The 15,902-nt window shown below is 44.1% G+C and overlaps 1 protein-coding gene across 5 annotated transcripts in view; it reads right to left on the reverse strand.

Moving 5' to 3' along the window:
- Nucleotides 1-562: 562 nt before the first annotated feature.
- Nucleotides 563-15,902, reverse strand: part of LOC124612724 (DNA primase large subunit-like) — a 115,513-nt gene continuing 100,173 nt past the window's right edge. For 4 of the 5 annotated variants that reach the window (XM_047141089.1, XM_047141087.1, XM_047141091.1 and 1 more), the window contains one exon: nucleotides 563-934. In XM_047141089.1, the coding sequence (XP_046997045.1) occupies nucleotides 647-934 (288 nt within the window). In that variant the 3' untranslated portion in view covers nucleotides 563-646. Of the gene's footprint in view, nucleotides 954-15,902 lie in introns of all 5 variants that reach the window. The other variant, XM_047141090.1, reaches the window with a different exon arrangement.

The raw sequence follows: 15,902 nt of genomic DNA on the forward strand, positions 1-15,902 counted from the left end.
GTACTATCTCCTAACTTTATATAACACTTTGGACAAAAATTGATGTATTATAAAGTTTATAGTAATATTACAGCATGCATCAATTATTTAATCAATAAACAAGCACTGATTATTCCTCTCTACAACAGTTTATACCAAAAAGCTTTACAAACTATTGCTAATATTCCAGGATAATTTTTCGCTCTGCGGAAGAGTATGCACTGACATAAAACTCCTTGATAGCAGATTAAAGCTGTGTGCGGGACTGAGATTGAAACTTAAGATCTTTACCTCTAGCAGGAAAAGTCTTGGTCCAGTGCATGGTTTTAATCTGCCAGGAAGTTTCTTATTACTAACATTCCTTACTGCCTTGAACCTATTATGTCTTTTCAGTGTTTGACAGTAATAGGAACAGTGACAGATTTCAGGCTTAATAGACCAGTTGCAATGATTAAATACTGGCATACTTACAGCCAAAAGACAAGGTCTGATGATATAAACACATGACAACATTATTGTTAAAATCCAATATATTATTTTCATTTTACAAGTTGGGCTCCACACTGTTCTGTCACAGTATGTCTGTCTGAAAGGAATAGATACTTCTTTATTGCAAACAGCCACAATACATTGAAATTCAAATGTCAGTCTCCACAGCATTACTTGGTTACTGCAGCATACTGTTCATGTTATCCTTGGACTTCAAAGCCTTGAGAGCACAGCCATAGTACTGTACAGGAGTTGAAAAATGTGGAGAGAGCACACTGTTACCTAGATGAGATACTGTCAAATGTTTAATACAGGCCACTGTAGGAAATTCACTTGACAAAGACAGGATCTCTTCAAACACTTGAGGATTTGAGGTCACTTTTTGTGAAAGGCAAGACCGTAGACGATCATGATCAAAGTGCACAAATGGACAACCACCTTCACCACTGGCAGTTATAGTGTGATCCTGCAATTATAATAACCACCTGTGAGAAAAAGGACTGGAAGAATTATTTTTGATTTATCAGTGGCCATGCTGAGTGACAAGCTTATTTCATTTGTATGACAGGATAAAACTACAGCAATGGCAACATTCATGAAAAAATAACTGCTTTTGACAGATCAAATGATAACATAATTAACTAAACACTCATACAACATATAGTACAGGGTGCTGTGCATTATGTGAAAGTTGTTTAGGATATAAAAAGTGCGCACATGCATACCCTCATGCACCAGTAGTATAAAATTATTCTCTGTCACACAATTTATTTACCTGAATTTTCCCATCTCAAGAGTAGTTAAAAAAACCACACTGATAAACCTGTGAAAATCTCTCTTACTGCTTTCCATGTTATCATATGTACACAATATATATGAATGAAGAAAATTTTCATTTTCAACAACACGGACACTATACTTTTTATGGTGTAATACTGTGAAAAGCATGAGTTTAGCAGTCCGAAAAGATCAAAATTTATGTCATGCTTCATCTTTTATCAGTTTTTAAAGATTATATTTGCATGAAAAATGTTCAAATTTACTGCTGGTTTTAGTGATACATTCCGGCTTGTGGAAGTTACAAATGATGCTGCGTAATTAAACTCAGTTTGAAAGTTGTACAAATGTCATGTAAAGAAGATGGGGCATTAGAAATTTTGAAGTCCTACATGCCATTCAGGTAAATGACATTTTACACTCCTTGTGTAGTACAAGCAAAAGATGATTGTGACAGAATAGTGTTAAATAGGGGTAAGTTGTGTAACATATACTGTGTGCTGATGTTTGTTTTTTTACATACAGATATTAAATGGGAGGTGTGGAATACGAGAAAACGGCAAGAGGTGGCGACAAATAATCGGCTTCACCTAATGTGGACAACCACACTCTCCAAGAATGAAAACAAAAGACAATATGGCTTTGTGACAAATGAAATGCATTGTAATCTTGACTGTCATGTTGAGCCTTCGAGGTGTATCTCATATGAAAAGTTGTGTTCTTCTCTAATTCATGAGTCAACCGAATGATCTGTACACCCATTCAAGGAAATGTGTGTTTGTAAAAGGAAAGTAGTGGATGTGCTTTCTCATGATGTATGTCCAAGTTATCTTCTTTTGTTCCAGTAACAGCTGTAGAACACGAAGAAGTCAAGCCTTTTCTCAGCTACACATGGGGTTTCAGAGGACTTATTAGCAGGACCTTTACTTCAAGTGAATCAACTATTGCATTTAAAGAAAAAGGTAAATACATGAGATATTACATGGGGTGACAGATCTCATGAAGTGTTTTGACTCAGCTTCATCTACAAGGAGCGAGCCAGCAGCTAAATAAAATCCTAAATCAACAAGAAAAACAATTTAGTTTAGAGGTGGATATGAAAGACATTCATTGGAAGCTGGACAAAAATAGCAGATACCTTAATAGTGATATCACCTAATGATGTAAGATAGATGGAGGAGCAGGCAATCAGAGTACGTGTGAATCCATGAGTAGGTTGGTGGTTCACTGCACTTCCTTAGACACACTACTTGGCAATTAGTGTCTTTCCAGTACGGCGCTTCCCACATTCTTGGATTACTGCCTACTTTAATTGGAGGGTCCTATGCCAGAGTAAACCACCAACAAATTGTATGTTTTGAGGATTCATTTCTCAACTTCAACCAAAGAAAAAAGAAATCAACTGAGATACGGAGTTCAGTAAATGACATTCAGTGGACTACTAACATTTGATATATGTTGTTCATTAGCTTTTCAAACAGAACACAGTATTACACGCCTGAAAGGATTATTGTCATTACAATAAAGAGCAACAAAAAATTGATCAACTTAATTGTCTCATTGCAGATATCACCAGCACAATAGTTTTGTTTCATTCATCTAAGAAAGCTATTATGTGTTATTAAGAAACAATGGCTTGTGCAATTTAAAGAGAATTTTCAGAGAATCTCATCTTCTGACAACACATCTTCACTGGAATTTCCTGTTATCTATGCACAGCAATTGGTAAGTTCATCTAAAAATCATTGTGAATAAGGGGAATGAAGCACAACTTTCGCGCAACTCCTTTCTTCTTTGCACTCAAAATGGTTATCCTCTGGGATACTTTAGGGCAATGTTGTGAAGTTCAACTGGCCAATCTCTTAACTTATTTAGAATTCTCACTTTACAATATTCTATGTCGTCACCGAGTGTACTTGAGAAACAACTAAGTTCTCGAGGTTCACAATGTTCGATAGCTATAATAATTAATCTCTATTGATGTTTCACTGCCATTTCATTCATGTGAATGTTCATCTAAAAGGTGGTCCACCATCTTGTCACTGTTGTTAGTTCACATTCACACAAGAGATAACTGTAGTTCTGAGTTAAGCCAGAAGGGGTAATATGAAACCCTCTCTGTCAAACCAGTCTCGATTCGTTACACCACATAAATATTTCTGATGTTCTACATCATTTGCAATAACAAACTCGAAACATCCAAATTTGAAATTAGTTCAATCTATAGGACCCTCCATTATCCTACCCATAGACTGTAAGACATGTCATCTTCTACTATGTCCAATTCTCATGTAAACACACACAAAATAAATACTATTTCAGTACAATTACAGGATTATTTAGTAATCATGAAAGCATTACGGAGATGATAGATAAACTGCAGTGGAAGACTCTGCAAGAGAGACACTCGGTACAGGCTTTTGTTGAAGTTTCTAGAACATACCTTCACCTAGGAGTCAAACAATACATTGCCCCCTCCAACGTATATCTTGCAAAGAGACCATAAGGATAAAATCAGAGAGATTAGAGCCCTCACAGAGGCATACCGACAATCTTTCTTTCCACGAACAATATGAGACTGGAATAGAAGGGAGAACTGATAGAGGAACTCAAGGTACCCTCCGCCACATACCATCAGGTGGTTTTCGGAGTATGGATGTAGATGTAGATGTAATCGAATATTTTTGTATGTCGCCTCTCAGAGGACGGAAGCCCAGGATGTGTCGAAAAATTCTGAAAAAATGTCTTGTTTTGTCTTTAGAGCCAATAATAAGAATTTACGTGAATTAATAGATTTGTTTCAGCTGAAAAAGTTATACAAATGGTAAGGTAAACCAAAATTATGTGAAAATTTAAAATTGTCAGGAAATATTAAAAAACAAAGAGAAAACTAAATATGAAAAAAGCAATAAAAATTTATACAGTGACAACGGGGGAAATATTTCTACTGATGAATCCGTTGATATTTATAGTATGTAAAAATTTTTCTGAAGTAATTCAGTCAGTTTAAAGTAAAATTAAGCTCAGCTGCACAGGTGAGTGAAAATGTCATTTTAATAAAAATGTACTACGTAGTCTTTCATGCCAGAAAAAAAAAAAAAAAAAAAAAAAAAAAAAAAAAGTGTTTAAAATAAAGAATAAATAAAGATGCCTACAGCAATGTTAATAAAGAGAAATATTTATAATAACGCAGCCCATCATACTGGAGAAAAATAAATAAATAATGTGTTGGTATAAACTGTCATACCTGCAGTGACTTGTTTTGCCTCTTATAAGGAAAAGTGGAGTTTTGTCCACAATATGACTGTGTTGTTGCTGTGAAGCATTGTTCTTTAGAATCAGTTTTCGTAGGAAAGACAAAGCACAGGTTTTGATGTTTAAGGAATGTGTAATGGAAAATTATGTAATAAGGTGACAGTAACGCAACAAAGAGTCGACAAAATCTTACGAGATATGTGAAGCAATGAAGTAATAATGGCATATGTTCAATGGTGGTATTAATGAAATAATAACGTGAAACATGGAAAGTAAAGCGGCAACAATTAAGGACCCTGACTTTGTGGTAGTTTAATTTTGTGAAGGCATTTCTTCCTTCAACATGTCAGCAAGAAATGAATTTAATGAGACAACAGACATTAGCAATGAAGTAAGCTTATAGGCAAAGTATAGTTTCTGCTGCTATGAAGCGCCTAATTAATTGAAGGCATTTGTAAAAGCTAAATGAGTGTGGCATTGTAATTGACAATAATTATTATATTAAAAGAATAGAACAAACTGTTTAAAAGTGCTGAACTGAATTCCTGATTCATCTAACAGCCTACAAAATATATCCCGCCATATAGATCGTTTTCATGACACTGTTATGCTTACCTTCTTTTATGCTGTAAATCTGTTTATACTTTCGTATTGATGGTTTCAAGTGTTAGTGATCTACAAAACATATGTAAAATATCTGACAGGAATGAATAATAAGAATAGTATAGCTTCTGAACACAAAAATACTGCAATTTTCTGTAATTTCAAAATTCAATTTTGTATTAAAGGCCAGCTTCCATCCATTTCATTCAGGCAATGTTACAATATATGTGAATTTAATATGAACATGTTCTAAACATGTTCAGCTGACACATAAATGAGGCCTCTCTCTTGTTTTTTTTTTTTTTTTTTTTTTTTTTTTTTTGTGGTTTTAGGGCGCAAAACTTCTATGGTCATTAGCGCCCAGCCCGTGACGTAGGAAACAGGAAAAAAACGAAATTTAAAATCAGCAGCAAGGCTAACAAAGTCATAAAATTTGAGAAACTAAAGGCAGAAGGAATGCTTAAAAATCCACTACAGAAACGGGTTGGGTGTCCCCCCCAAAAAAAAAATCAAATGACTGACGTCATTTCACTGTCACTAATAAACTGTAGAACGCGGCCAGCTGAGCGCGTGTCATCTGCTAAAATCAACGATAGATCAGGCGATAGCTGTAGACGGGAGCGTAACTGATTAAAATAGGGCCATTCAATTAAAAGGTGTCTGACCGTCCACAGCTGAGAGCAGTGGGGACAGAGTGGGGGAGGATCACCGCTTAAAAGATGTCGATGGCTAAAAAGACAGTGCCCCATCCGGAGTCGAGCTAAAATTACCTCCTCCCGACGACGCGTTCGGGAGGAAGAGGTCCAAGCGCAAGGAAGGGCTTTCACTTCCCGCAATTTATTATGGGGAAGTGTTGACCAATGCGCATGCCATAAATAAGCAACTTGGCGACATAAACCGCTCCGTAGATCGGTAAACGGAAGAGACTGAATAGCTGGCCGAGGAAGAGAGACTGCAGCCTTGGCCGCTATATCGGCCGCCTCATTCCCACAGATACCAGCGTGTCCCGGGAGCCAGAGGAACGCCACTGAGACGCCCCCCAGGTGAAGCAAGCGCAGACAGTCCTGAATCCGGTGCCAGAGGGTGCACAGGGTAAAGAGCTTGGAGACTTAGGAGAGAGCTGAGAGAATCTGAGCAGATTACGTACTGTATCCGCTGATGGCGGCGGATGTAGTGGACAGCCTGGAGAACAGCGTAAAGCTCCGCAGTATAAACCGAACACTGGTCGGGAAGCCGAAAGTGATTTGGGGTGTCGCCAACAATATAGGCACTCCCTACACCTAACGATGTTTTCGAGCCGTCGGTGTAAATAAATGTGGCTTCCGTCATTTGTGCACATAGAGCAGCAAATGCCCGACGGTAGACAAGTGTAGGGGTACCATCCTTGGTAAATTGACATAGGTCCCTGAGCGAGTCGATCCGGGGGCGGAGCCAAGGCGGTGCTGTACCCCAAGTTGTCAAGAAGGTTTTAGGAAAGCAGAAGGAGAGAGAATGGAGCAGTTGACGGAAGCGGACTCCCGGGGGTAGTAGGGCGGAGGAGCGGCCTGCATACCCGACATCAAAGGAGGTGTCGAAAAAAAGGTCATGGGCTGGATTAGCAGGCATGGAAGACAGATGGCTAGCATAACGACTCAGAAGGACTGCCCGCCGATTGGACAGCGGAGGTTCAGCAGTCTCAGCATAAAGGCTTTCCACAGGGCTGGTGTAAAAAGCTCCAGACACTAAACGTAATCCACGGTGGTGGATAGAGTCGAGACGCCGAAGAATAGACGGCCGAGCAGAGGAGTAGACTATGCTTCCATAATCCATTTTCGAGCGCACTAAGGCGCGATAGAGGCGGAGAAGGACCACTCGGTCCGCTCCCCAGGAGGTACCATTCAGGACACGGAGGGTGTTAAGGGATCGCAGACAGCGAGCCGAAAGATAGGAAACGTGGGAGAACCAGCACAGTTTTCTATCAAACATAAGACCCAAGAATTTAGCGACGTCGGAAAACGGAAGGTTGACAGGACCTAGATGTAAGGAGGGCGGAAGAAACTCCTTACGTCGCCAAAAATTAACACAAACGGTCTTACTGGGTGAGAAACGGAAGCCGGTTTCGATGCTCCACGAGTGGAGGCGATCGAGACATCCTTGAAGACGTCTTTCAAGCAGGCTGGTCCGTTGAGAGCTGTAGTAGATCGCAAAATCGTCCACAAAGAGGGAGCCCGAGACATCAGGAAGGAGACAATCCATAATTGGATTAATGGCGATGGCAAACAGTACAACACTCAGCACGGAGCCCTGGGGTGCCCCGTTTTCTTGGGAGAAAGTACGGGAGAGAGTAGTGTTCACCCGCACCCTAAATGTGCGCTCTGCCATAAATTCGCGAAGAAAAAGGGGCAGCCGGCCTCGAAAGCCCCAAGAGAACAGTGTGCGGAGGATGCCTGTCCTCCAACAGGTATCGTATGCTCTCTCCAAATCAAAAAATATTGCTACCGTTTGGCGTTGCCGGAGAAAATTGTTCATGATATAAGTGGAGAGAGCAACAAGATGGTCAACGGCAGAACGATGCTTTCGGAATCCGCATTGCGCTGGTGTTAAAAGACTGCGGGATTCCAGCCACCAAGCTAATCGGTAATTCACCATACGCTCTAAAACCTTACATACACTACTCGTGAGAGAAATGGGGCGATAGCTAGAGGGGAGATGTTTATCCTTTCCAGGTTTCGGAACGGGAACGACAATAGCTTCCCGCCATCGCCTGGGAAAGGTACTGTCGGTCCAAATTCGATTGTAAAGGCGAAGGAGGTAACGCAGGCTATGGGTTGATAAATGCAGCAACATTTGGACATGGATACCATCCGGTCCTGGGGCGGAGGAGCGAGAAGAAGAGAGGGCATGTTGGAGTTCCCGCATGGAGAAAACAGTATTGTAGCTTTCGTGATTTTGAGAGGAGAAAGCAAGATGTCGCACTTCCGCTGCACGTTTCTTCGGGAGAAACGCTGGCGGGTAATTTGAAGAGCTCGAAATCTCAGCAAAGTGCTGACCCAATGAGTTAGAAATTGCGACAGGGTCCACTAAGGTATCATGCGCGACAGTGAGCCCAGAGACCGGGGAGAAACTAGGAGCGCCTGAGAACCGTCGAAGCCGACTCCAAACTTCCGAGGAACGAGTGAAGGTGTTAAATGAGCTAATAAAGAATTTCCAGCTTGCCTTCTTGCTATCGTGGATGATGCGACGGCATCGCGCACGGAGCTGTTTATATCGGATACAGTTTGCCAAAGTTGGATGGTGACGGAAAATGCGAAGAGCACGTCGCCGCTCACGTATTGCGTCACGGCAAGCCTCGTTCCACCAAGGAACTGGGGGGCGCCGGGGCAATTCGGAGGTGCGTGGTATTGAACGTTCCGCAGCTGTGAGAATAACGTCGGTAATATGTGTGACCTCATCGTCGACGCTGGGAAAGCGACGGTCATCGAATGTCGCTAGAGACGAAAAAAGTGTCCAATCGGCTTGGGCAAACTTCCAGCGTCGCGAGCGCATATATGGCAGTTGAGGCTGCAGTCTAAGAACACATGGAAAGTGGTCACTCGAGTGTGTATCATCAAGGGCGAACCATTCGAAGCGCCGAGCTAGCGGAACAGTACCGACCGCAAGGTCCAAATGAGATAAATTTGTCGTGGAGGCAGACAAAAATGTGGGGACCCCAGTGTTGAGGCAGACTAGATCCGCTTGGTGGAAGACGTCTAGCAATAGTGAGCCACGTGGACAAGGATGTGGAGATCCCCAAAGCGGGTGGTGGGCATTGAAGTCCCCAACCAGCAAATAGGGGGGTGGAAGCTGACCAAGAAGATGAAGGAGATCAGCTCGTGCCATTGGTGTGGACGATGGAATGTATACCGTACAAAGAGAGAACGTGTATCCAGAAAGGGAAAGACGGACGGCGACAGCTTGGAAGGAACTGTTTAAGGGGATTTGGTGATAATGGAGAGTATCGTGGAGCAGAATCATGAGTCCTCCATGGGCTGGAGTGCCTTCAACCGAGGGGAGGTCATATCGGACGGACTGAAAATGAGGGAGAACAAAGTGGTCATGGGGACGCAGCTTTGTTTCCTGAAGACAGAAGATGACCGGCGAGTAGGATCGTAAGAGGATCGACAATTCATCCCGATTGGCTCGAATGCCACGGATATTCCAGTGGATAATGGACATGGGGTGAACAGAAAATGGAGGAACGTGACCAAGGGTGCTGTCAACTCAACGACTGCTCAGAGCTTGCGACCGACAGCATGGAATGGCATTCAGTCGAAGGCAGAAGATCCTGATCCATAGGTTGGTCAGGAGCAGCTCCAACCACCAACGATCGGCCAGTTGACCGGCCACCAGCAGTGCGCCTCAGCGACACAGAAGACGGCCGAGGGCGATTTCCGCCAGGTGGTGCTGTAGATGGGACATGCCTTGGCGGAGAAGGAGAGGAACTGTGTTTCTTCGTAGCCTTCTTGGAAGTATGATGTTTAGATGAAGGAGGAACCGATGGTTGTGAAGTTGCGGTACGTAAAAACTCTTCACGAGAATGCTCTTTTTTCGAAGACTTGGCGTCTGACTTTTGGGCTCGAGTTTTAGCAGAACCCGACGAAGGGTGAGCCATAGAGTGGGCAGGCGAAAGTGGTGAGGTTGAACGGGCGATCTTTGCGCTGGCCGACCTGACGACCGTGGTACTAAAGGTGAGGTCGCAAGTCTGCGTGGCCGCCTCCTTTGTTGGCCGAGGAGAAGCAAGGACAGCGCTGTATTTTCCTTTCTGAGGCACAGTGGGCTGTCGACTGGCGAGTAACTTTCGAGCAGCAAAGGTCGACACCTTTTCCTTCACTCTGATTTCCTGGATGAGTTTTTCGTCCTTGAAAACCGGGCAATCTCGAGAGGAAGCAGCGTGGTCACCCATACAGTTGATGCAGCGAGGGGATGGAGGTGGACAAGCACCCTCATGGGCATCCTTGCCACACGTAACACATTTGGCCGGATTGGAACAGGACTGGCTGGTGTGATTGAACCGCTGACATCGATAGCAACGCGTAGGGTTTGGGACATAAGGGCGAACGGAAATTATCTCATAGCCTGCTTTGATTTTTGATGGGAGTTGAACTTTGTCAATTGTCAAGAAGACAGTGCGGGTTGGAATGATGTTCGAGTCAACCCTTTTCATAACCCGATGAACAGCTGTGACGCCCTGGTCAGACAGGTAGTGCTGAATTTCTTCGTCAGACAATCCATCGAGGGAGCGTGTATAAACGACTCCACGCGAGGAATTTAAGGTACGGTGCGGTTCCACCCGGACAGGGAAGGTGTGGAGCAGAGAAGTACGCAGCAATTTTTGAGCCTGGAGGGCACTGTGTGTTTCCAACAACAGGGTGCCATTCCGTAGTCTGGAACAAGACTTTACAGGACCCGCAATTGCGTCGACACCTTTCTGAATAATGAAAGGGTTGACCGTGGAAAAGTCGTGACCTTCGTCAGACCGAGAAACAACAAGGAACTGTGGCAACGATGGAAGAACCGTCTGTGGCTGAGACTCAGTGAACTTACGTTTGTGAGCAGACATAGTGGAAGGTGAGGAAACCATTGCGGAAGAATCCCCCATGATTTCCGGCGTCTCCGATGGCGCGCTCCTCCCTTGTGGGGGCCCTCACCGAGGGCACACCCGCCTTAGGTGATTGTTCACACCTCAGGTCACACCTCCCGACAAACGGACGGAGGGACCAATCGGCACTTTCGGAAGGTATCAGCTCGGGTAATCACCCCTCCCTGGGCCTGGCCGTTACCAGGGGGTACGTACGTGTCCTACCTGTCTACCCGGGGCGGGGAATTACGCGTTACCCCGTCACCGGCTACGCATGGAAGTGCGTGGGTCGGCTTTCAGACACGCACAGGGAGGAAGAAAGAGACAGGGAAAGGAAAGAAGAGAAGTCTCTAACGCCGCAGCGGAGAAAAGGGGAAAGAGAAGAGGTAAAGAGAAGAGGTAAGGAAAAGAGAAGGACGAAGAAAGATGAAGACATACAAGCAAGGAAGGCGAAGAGTGCGGTACATTTACAAGCGTCCGTCTCCGGACGTAGGCACAAACCATACTCCCCAGAGGGGGAGAAAGGGAAGGAAAGAGCCAGAGGTGAGGTGGGGGGGGGGGGGCGAAGATGGGGGATGGGGAAGGATACGGAAAGGGAAGGTATGCAGCCCGGAAAGGAAGGAAGGCCACATTAGCTCGGGGTCCCGTGCTCGCTACACACGTATCCACAGAAGAGTTGTGGATCCCCTGGGGGGCTCTTAAAGGTTGTACAGAATATTATTGTAATGTACCAATATGAAGTATTATTGTTATTTTTTGTGTATATAAGGCTCAGAAGTTAGGCAAAAGGAATAAAGGACACTGATAAAAGGGTAGCAATGTCATGAAAAGGAATCCTCACCCAGCACTAATTGAGGCTGGAGGCTGAACTCTGACAAGGAGTGTATGTTTCCAATGACTGCACTGTGCAGTGAGTGGGCAATATTATAAAGTGACTTTTGGTTTTTGTTCAATATTTCAAAGGTGCAAACAATTATTCCGGAATTTGTATTTTGTTATAATGTAGCCAGCTTCAATTCCATATGCATATCCATTACTGTAAATTCATATTGTATGAAAACTTCACATGTCTCACTCATGATCAATTTCAAGACATTTACATAAAATATTGATAACTCATTGTTTCATATTGAATTATCTAGTCAGCTATTTCCAATACCTGCCTATATAATGCATTGGGGATAATGAAACATAGCAAGGTGGAATCACTGCACTTGCTGTCATTCTACTGCTCTAGATATTTTTTTTCCCTATTTTTTTTTTTTTTTATATATCCAACCAAATAGTAACATGTACACTAGGTATATCAAAAACTGATAAATTATTAGTACAATATTTTATGTAAATTTTGGTACATTGGTTGATTTGTGAAGGAGGGAGGGAAGCCATTGGTCCCACGATATAAGGTCACTGAAACTAAGCGAAGACAACACAAACAGCACAGTCCAGTTGATCGAAAACGAAAACAAGCAAGGAAAGAAGCAAAAGGAACAAAGGGGCAGCAAGGAAAGTAAAGAACAGGAGGAAGGGGGAGGTGGGGAAGGATGAGTATAGTGGGCACCCAAAAGGTGCTATTCACAATGGGGTGCCAGCACCACTGCCAACCCATCCCTATCCTCACACCATACCATGATCGTGACACAGTGGGGACATCATCATAACATCAGAGGAAGAAGACACGAGGAAAGGGGAAACAAAAAACACAAAAGACCAGACAAAACATATAGGAAAGGAGGGAGAAAAACCTGAGATGCGTGGAGGCAAGGTCAAACGACTCACAAACCAATGCCACACTAACCGAGGGAATCCAGTACCAGAAGGAAATACAGGTACTTCAATCTGAGAGGGCAAACCACTTTTGTGAAGAAAATCGAGGACAGATGTAACCATGTGATGGTTGTCCACAAACACCTGGGACAAATAAAGGTGAGAGAGCATATTTAGTGGGAAGGGCCATGAGGTGGGGGCAATCCAGTAAAATATGGATCACCGAGAGCAAGACCCTGTGACTACACGGGGAGAGAGGGGAGGGAGGGGGGGGGGGGTCAGATCATAAAAAACCATGGGTACTGGTCAACCTGATATTGTCAGTACAAAGACGGCAGAGGATGGTAAACTCCAACTCAGAAAGCTGGAGGGAACAACACCACATGGTGTGAGTCCCCTCAATTGCATGAAGTTTAAAAACCAGGAGTTTGCATACCAAGAGTCGGTCCATGACTAAGCAACAAAGAATTTAACACGAAGCCACAAATTCAGCCCTGGAGGGATCACGAAGGAGGGAGGCGAGGGGTAGGGGGGGTGGGGGGAGAGGAGAGGTGCTGCGGCCCCCCCCCCCCCCCCCCCAACCCATACAATCGGCAAGCTCATTACCCGGGGTACGCAAGTGGTTGGGAACCCAAAGGAAATCAATTGAATAAGCAGCATGGTCAAGACTGGCGAGGAGGTTGTGGATGGCAGAGACCAAGAGGTGACAGGAAAAACACTGGGAGAAGTCCACTATCAACTCTGTACATAACAAAACAAAGGTGAGAGAGGTCCATTTAATAAAGCAGAGGGCCCAATAGATGGCCATCATTTCTGCAGTAAACACAGCACAGATGGCAGGTGAGACATGCCGTTCCATGCCAACAGAAGATATGGAAGCATATCCCACATGATCGGTGGATTTACAGCCATCAGTGCAAAAAACAATAGCATCACGAAACTCTTGTAAGAGTGGAAGGAACAAACATTGGAACACCACTGGAATGATGGAGGCTTTCAGACCCTGGAAGAGAGGCAACCGAATCTGGTGATACTGTGAAAAGACGGTAGCACTGAGAAACGGTCTACTGAATTGTTGTTTCCAATTGAATCAGATGATCAATCAGAGACCACAGCTTCCGAAAGCCGCACTGGTAAGGAGATAAAAGATTCTGAAATTTTGAGGACCCAACTGAGCCAGCGAGCTACCTTTCACTGAAATAACATGCAGGGGATTTTGGGCACATTGATTGGCCGATAACTATCAAGAGATGATGGAGGTTACTGGGCTTAATGACAGGAGCCATAATACTGTCTCTCCACTGAGAGGGGAAAATGCCTTGAGCCAAATACGATTATAAACCCAGTGGAGATACTGTTGTTGTGGATGACTGAGATGAAGTAAATGGTTGGGGATGGAATCAGGGCCAGAGGTTGAATTGTGGGAAGAGGAAAGGGCCAGAAGTTCCCATTCAGTAAAAGGTTCTTTGCAGTATTCTGCCACATGAGGAGTAAAACATAAGTGGGAAGCTTCAGCCCACTCTATACAGAGGAGGAAGGAGGCTGGACAGGAGGCTGACACTGATTCTATCACGGAACAGGTCACAAAGTGTTCTGCGAGAACCAATGGATCTGTACAAAGGCTACTCTGAAGGGCCTAGGGGCTTGGGGCGGGGAGGGGAGGGGTGAGGGGAGTGGGGTGAGGAGAAGAGAGAAAGGACATAACAGAGGCAAAGTTAGGTGTCACAGACAAAGGGTGACTAAGGTCATATTCCTAATGTGCCTCAGTATGGGATAAACAATCAAAGGACTTATACTCCTGTATTTTCTTTTCTTTCTTATAAACCAGACAATCCTGTGGGCATGGAGAATGATGGTCATGACAATTAACACACATGGGTTACAGACCACTGGGGGGGGGGGGGGGGGGGGGGGGGGGGCGGCTCACATCATCGAGTGGGTCTCCACATTCACTGCATAGAGGGTCTGTTGTACAGTGGGAAGATGTTCCTGAAATACAAAGACCGAAGGCATCTGGGTGGCGATATGTATGGCTTCATATCACACTGATAGCATGCAATTTTGACCTTTCCGTGGAGGGTATGCCCTCAAATGTCAGAATAAAGGCACTGCTGTCAATGCAATTGTTCTTACAGACTTTCTGAACATGCCGAACAAAATGAATGCCCCTCCTTCCAGATTGGCTCAGAGTTCCTCATCAGTATGAGCAATGAGGTCTCTAAGAAAAATGTCTTCTCAAACAGTATTCCATGACGGTGTGTAGTGATTGACACTGGGATGTTGCCAAGATACTCACAGGTATGAAGGGCTGCAGTTGGGGTGGTAGTAGTATTGATCCACAGCAAACTCGACAAAATCTTACTCATAGAGTCCACTTAGCTGAACTTGTCTTCAATAGTTTTAATGGCTTGGTGGTGGTGGAAATGTCCTTGCCAGTTCTGGTGCAGAACAGGTAGCGGCAAAAGGGTTTCACTCCAAGCCAGTGAGCCTGGCCCTCCTCCCATGGTGTGGCAAAGGAAGGGATGGGAAGGCTGTGTTCCGATGCACCAGAATGACAAGCAACCAATCCTAAGCATATACAGGGAGATACCAGCTCAGGTATCAGAAGTGTGATCCCTCTGTTGTCAGAGGGCTCCACCACACAGACTGGCTACCACAATAGATATCTAAGTCTTAAAGGTGTCGAGGAAAAGATAGAAGAGATGGTAAAGGCCACATGCCAAAGATGCTAGTAAGATGTTCTCTCCAGTTGGCTTGCACTATGGAGAGAAAATTTAGAGTGGCAGATCAAACCTGAAAGGAGGACCAAATATGGCAGAAAGGAATGATGAAAAAGAAAAGTAAGAGGAACAAAAACTGGAAGGAATACCGGAAACCAGGAGGATAGCTGGGCCAACATACACAAGGACACCAAGAGAATCCCGAAGGAGGTGGCAGAGGGGAAGGAGGGGGGACAGGGACGGAGGGACCCCTCGGAGGAGGGGGAGGGGGGTTTCAATCTGCTAAGTACTGTGGTATAGTTAGTACTGCTTAAAACACTTTCATTTACAAAACATTGATAATTATAGTTATCCTATTAACATATAATCATTAGAATTAGTGTGAACTATGAGAGGTGCCCAGAAAGTAATGCACCGTATTTTTTTCTTCAACAGTTCTTTATTGAACATAAGGAGAATTACACACACGAAAGAATGGTGTTTTATCTACATACCCTATTTTTCCGCGTAATCTCTATCTCAATCTATGGTCTTTCTCCACTGTGAAACAAATGTGTGTATGCCCTGTCAGTACCAATCCTTGTCCTGGTGGCGGAGCCAGTGCTTCACTGTGTATATCACTTGCTCATTGTCCTCAAAACTTCTTCCACGAATGGCATCCTTTAATGGCTCAAACAAGTGGAAGTCTAAGGGGGCTATGACAGGTATGACAGCTT

The sequence above is a fragment of the Schistocerca americana genome, chromosome 4 (assembly GCF_021461395.2).
Source record: "Schistocerca americana isolate TAMUIC-IGC-003095 chromosome 4, iqSchAmer2.1, whole genome shotgun sequence".
NCBI classification, from domain to species: Eukaryota; Metazoa; Arthropoda; class Insecta; order Orthoptera; family Acrididae; genus Schistocerca; species Schistocerca americana.